Raw genomic sequence first — 4,556 nt, forward strand, 5'->3', positions numbered from 1 at the left:
CCTAATCATAAGAGTAATCTTCATGTAAAGATAGAGATAAGTATCCTTGTATTTAGGCATAGACTTGGCTATTCCGATCCACATCCTTATCTGGCAATTGACCGGATAACCTTCCTATAACCTCCCCCTCTTTGGACTATAAAAGGAGGGATAAGGTGCCCCAAGATGGTAGATCGTCTGATCTTATTGCAAAGGTAATAGACACTGCAACAAATAGTACATAGCGTATTATCTCGCATTTGAAGCCCAACATATCTAAAACTTCGAGTCTCCTGCACATTCACCTACAATTCTCGATCACGCAATCCACCGCACAAATTTATTGATGAATATTCCTCGACAAATAGTTACTAAATAGTTCACTTTAGTACCATTTGGTAAATCTAACTGATACTAAAGCTTGAAGACCATTTAGTGCAGGTTGTTGACAAAAAACGACACTAGTCTCTTTAGTACAAGTTTTTGCCAACATACAATATTGTTGTCATAAGTAAAAATTTGCTATATTACCAACAGTTTTATGAATGTGAAACTTTAAAATGAGATGTACTTGAAATTTGTATGGAAAAAAGGTATTCTTCATAGTGCATAGATGGGAAAAGAAACTGACACTATTTCAACACCACCTAGACAATACACCATCTATTCTCTTCTCTACTACCGTAAAGTACCAGTTTCCTATTTGAGATTAAGTGCGTGTGCTGTGCTACTGTTATCTACGTTTAGTTATACATTGTTCACTATTAATGGCTTATCTAAGAGCATCTCCAAGAGCTTCCCATCAGCCTCCCCTAATTAAGTTTTTTAAGAAAAAACACAAAAACATGTCTCCTAAAATTCCCTTAAAGTGCTCCCAACCTTTTCATAGCCCTTAAAACTCCCTCATTTGTAGCTATAAAAAGGGGGATTTTTTGAGCTAACTAGAAACACAATCCGCCGCCCACGCAACCTCGTCGTACAACGCCATCCGTGCAACCTCGCCGTCTGCTGCGCCCCGCTATCTGACATTTACTGTCGCATGACCCACTTTTGGACCTCCATCGTCAGTCAGGCCTTTGTTGTCGCTCGGCCTCACCGTTGGTCCTCTGTCGCCGACCATGGCCACCCGTATACTCTAGCGAACTCTGATGGCAAACATCAAAGCTACGAAATAAAAAAAATACACACATGAAACATATCAACATGCGCCTAAGGCTTACCATGTCTCATTTAAATTATTTTTGATCCACATTTAAGGGAACTGTTGGAAAAATAGTTAAAATCTAACCAGAATAATTTTTTAGATGCCCCTTAAACTGATTTTTAGGAGTCATTTTCTACGGAGCTCTTGAAGATGCTCTAAAGCCTATAGACAATAGACTATGTTCGTCTATTTATGCGGCGCGAGCCTTCAGAGTTTTCTTGGCTTTAGTCCTCACTTTTTATACTTTGTTTTTGTGATATTTACATTGTACTATAATTTGATTTGTAACAGTTTAGGTCCTATATTGATTGTTGCCAAAGAATTTATTGTACTAGTTGAACTTATACGTTTGACATGCATCTCTGTTGATACTAGTAACTCTTACCACATTTATAATTATTTGATGGAAAATTCACACATGCTAAAAGTCGGGAAGGTCGATCCGTTCAAATGTAGCTATAAGACTTAAATATTATTAACATTCTCTATTACTTAAGAGTGCATTCTTTGGCATAAATACCACTTATTTAAAAAAGGTACAAAAGGAGAGTCAAGGAAACGATGTAACAAGCACTTAAGAATAAAAACAATCTAAAAAGAAATTTAAATACAAAAAATCTGATAATCAGATTCTGCTGTTAGGGTCTATTTGGTTGGGCTGTGGCTGTGAAAAAAGCTGTTGTGGGCTGTGAGCTGTGGGAAAAGCTGATGTGGGCTATGAGCTGTTAAAAAGCAAAAAAAATGTATGGTCGAAACCACTAAAAATCGTTAAAAGATATTCGATATACATTTTCACAGTTCCATCTAAAAGACACTAAAAGCAGGTCCAGTTGTGCTTTCATTTTTGCACTGTGAGAAAGTCGGCTTTTAGAAAAAACTGCTTCCTTAATCCAGCCCTTTGGTTTGGCTTTTGACTTTTAGGGGACAAAAACCAAAACCAAAAGTCAAACCAAATACACCCTTAAAGTATCAGTTTTAACGGTCGTCCCGCGTCAATATTTTCCAAAAAAAAACCCTATATTTTTTAGAATCAATCCGTACTCCTATAATCTCTTCTCTGCTATTATAATAGAAAATTTATGTAAAAAATAAATCGAAATTATGTATAAGTGAGTGTTTGAACCTTGTTTGTTGGCTACACATTCACACTAATCTAATCAATAGAAAATATATATTTTTTGTTTTATTAAAATAAAATTTATCCTATGTCATATATATATATATATATATATATATATATATATATATATATATATATATATATATATATATATATATATATATATATATATATATATATATATATATATATAACCGTAGCGATGGACGACGGGCATATCATAAATAGATGGCTTGCATTGCAACACAAGAGAGATGCTTGGTCGTTGTAGCCAAGTTCGAATTGGCACTCGTAGCATCTATTCTTTCCGGTCCGGCGGATGATCGATGTTGATATGTGCGGTCGTCGGCATAATATATAATACTCGACATCAAACAGCTAGCACTAGTAGGGCTGCATATGTCCCGTGGGCTCATTGCGTGCCTCCTGCCGTGTTCGATCGATCGGATCCCCATACGATCTACTAGCTAGCTAAGCTACACGACTCGACCGAGGAGGAGGAGCGCGCTCAGGCCGTATAGAAACTTGGAGCATGTCGTTAACCACCCAAGGTAACAGTACTAGCTAACTAGCTGGTCTTGCTGCTGTATATGTGGCGTCTCATCTCATCTTCTGTCTCATGGTAATTAATCAATTTTATGCTGTGGTGTACTACAGTGTTTGGGCCTCCCGGCTACAGGCGGTGGTGGATCTATTACATCGTCAACGATACTGATCAATTGAGTAAAGCTCTGAACCGACATGATCACCTGGTACTACCTGCCTACATACGCGGCCTTCCTTCCCAAGTGTGTCTCTGAGAATATATATATAAATCTATTTAACTCCTTGTTGGGCCGGATCAATTCCATTCCATTAATTAAAGGTGGTGTTCATGTTCTCGGCGGAGTGGAACGAACCCTGCAAGGCGATGAAGAAACCGTTCAGGGACATGGCCAGGGCTAGAAAGATGCAGGCCGTATTCTGCTTGGTGGACATCGACAAGCTTAAAGTAAGTATAAGACGACTAGCAGCTCTGATTTTCCTATATATATATATATATATATATATATATATATATATATATATATATATATATATATATATATATATATATATATACACACACACACATACGGTGGTCATCGTCATCGTCGATGCTCATATATGCGTACGTACTGCAGGATGCTGTGGCGCAGCAGTTCCAAGTGGAGGCGCTGCCGACGTTCGTGCTGTACAAGAACGGCATACAGAAGGAGAGGGTCGTTGGCGCCAAGGTGGACGACCTCAGAGCCGCCATCGACAGGAACATATGATTCCATCTCCGATCGATCGATCCATTCATGCTGCATGCATATACGGTCGACTAATAACAACATGAGGCTAGCAAAAGACGACGGACGATCGGATCGTCCAACAATAAACAAATAACATTATTATTAATCTTCATTTCTCATCCGTTTGCTCTCTCTCTGTCTCCTATCGATGGGACTTGGGACGTCATACTAGCTAATTACCACCGCTACATATTTCATTTGATTTGCAGCGACCCCTTCTATTCTTAATTTGAGACGCTCGGTAAACAGTCGACTCTAGAAAGAACAAATAAATAGGTCTCAGAGCTGAGCCACCCCTCTACTCTCTAAATACATACATCTGTAGAGGTAGATATTATTCTCAGCAATCTCTACCTACCTTTATAGACGGCCGCATCAAGTCAGAAATAGACACAACAGCAACAGTAAGCATTTTCGGCGGCCAACCTAAGGCTGCCAAAAATTATCAGTTTAAAACTTATGTTTTTGCCTTTATGTCTCTGCTCCACATGCCCCTCTACCCTCTTCTCGACCGCGCGCTCCTCTGCCCCGCGTCAACCGATGCCGCCCTCGTCCCGACCGTGCGGCGCTCGCCACCCGTCCGCACGTCCCTGTCTGTCCAGGTGTATAAAAAGAATCTCCCTTAAAAAAGAATCTCGCGTTTGTAATACCCTGAATTTGGGATATAAAATTTCTTCTCTAATATCCACAAAATTCAGGTGTTACCTTTTTTCTTCCCTCTATAGATTTTTTTCTCTTCCTTTTAGTAGAGTTTTGATTATTTATTTGGAGATGTATTATGACTTTAGTAGATTAAACCCAAGGGAAGACATGAATTGTTGCATCATTCTGAGCCTAGAATTTGGTCTTTGTTTGATGCTTACATTTGAATTATTCAAATTTGAATTTGTGGTTGTCACACCTGGATTTAAGGAATACAGCCGGGTGCATCTCATAT

At 38.8% G+C, this 4,556-nt stretch overlaps 1 protein-coding gene across 1 annotated transcript; it reads left to right on the forward strand.

The window, feature by feature from the left end:
* Positions 1-2,520: 2,520 nt before the first annotated feature.
* On the forward strand, positions 2,521-4,241 carry LOC100303914 (thioredoxin H-type 5). Its single transcript, NM_001165494.2, has 4 exons — positions 2,521-2,854; positions 2,961-3,055; positions 3,169-3,294; positions 3,467-4,241. Exons 1-4 carry the CDS (start codon positions 2,836-2,838, stop codon positions 3,596-3,598), a joined length of 372 nt encoding a protein of 123 aa, NP_001158966.2. The 5' UTR covers positions 2,521-2,835; the 3' UTR covers positions 3,599-4,241.
* Positions 4,242-4,556: the final 315 nt, after the last annotated feature.

The sequence above is a fragment of the Zea mays genome, chromosome 4 (assembly GCF_902167145.1).
Source record: "Zea mays cultivar B73 chromosome 4, Zm-B73-REFERENCE-NAM-5.0, whole genome shotgun sequence".
Lineage (NCBI taxonomy): Eukaryota > Viridiplantae > Streptophyta > Magnoliopsida > Poales > Poaceae > Zea > Zea mays.

What these genes read in the sequence shown, in the direction of transcription:
- LOC100303914 (NM_001165494.2), top strand. An exon ending in TGAACCGACATGATCACCTG is followed by an intron (nt 3,056 to 3,168) that starts GTACTACCTGCC and finishes CATTAATTAAAG; the next exon opens with GTGGTGTTCATGTTCTCGGC. An exon ending in TGGACATCGACAAGCTTAAA is followed by an intron (nt 3,295 to 3,466) that starts GTAAGTATAAGA and finishes TACGTACTGCAG; the next exon opens with GATGCTGTGGCGCAGCAGTT.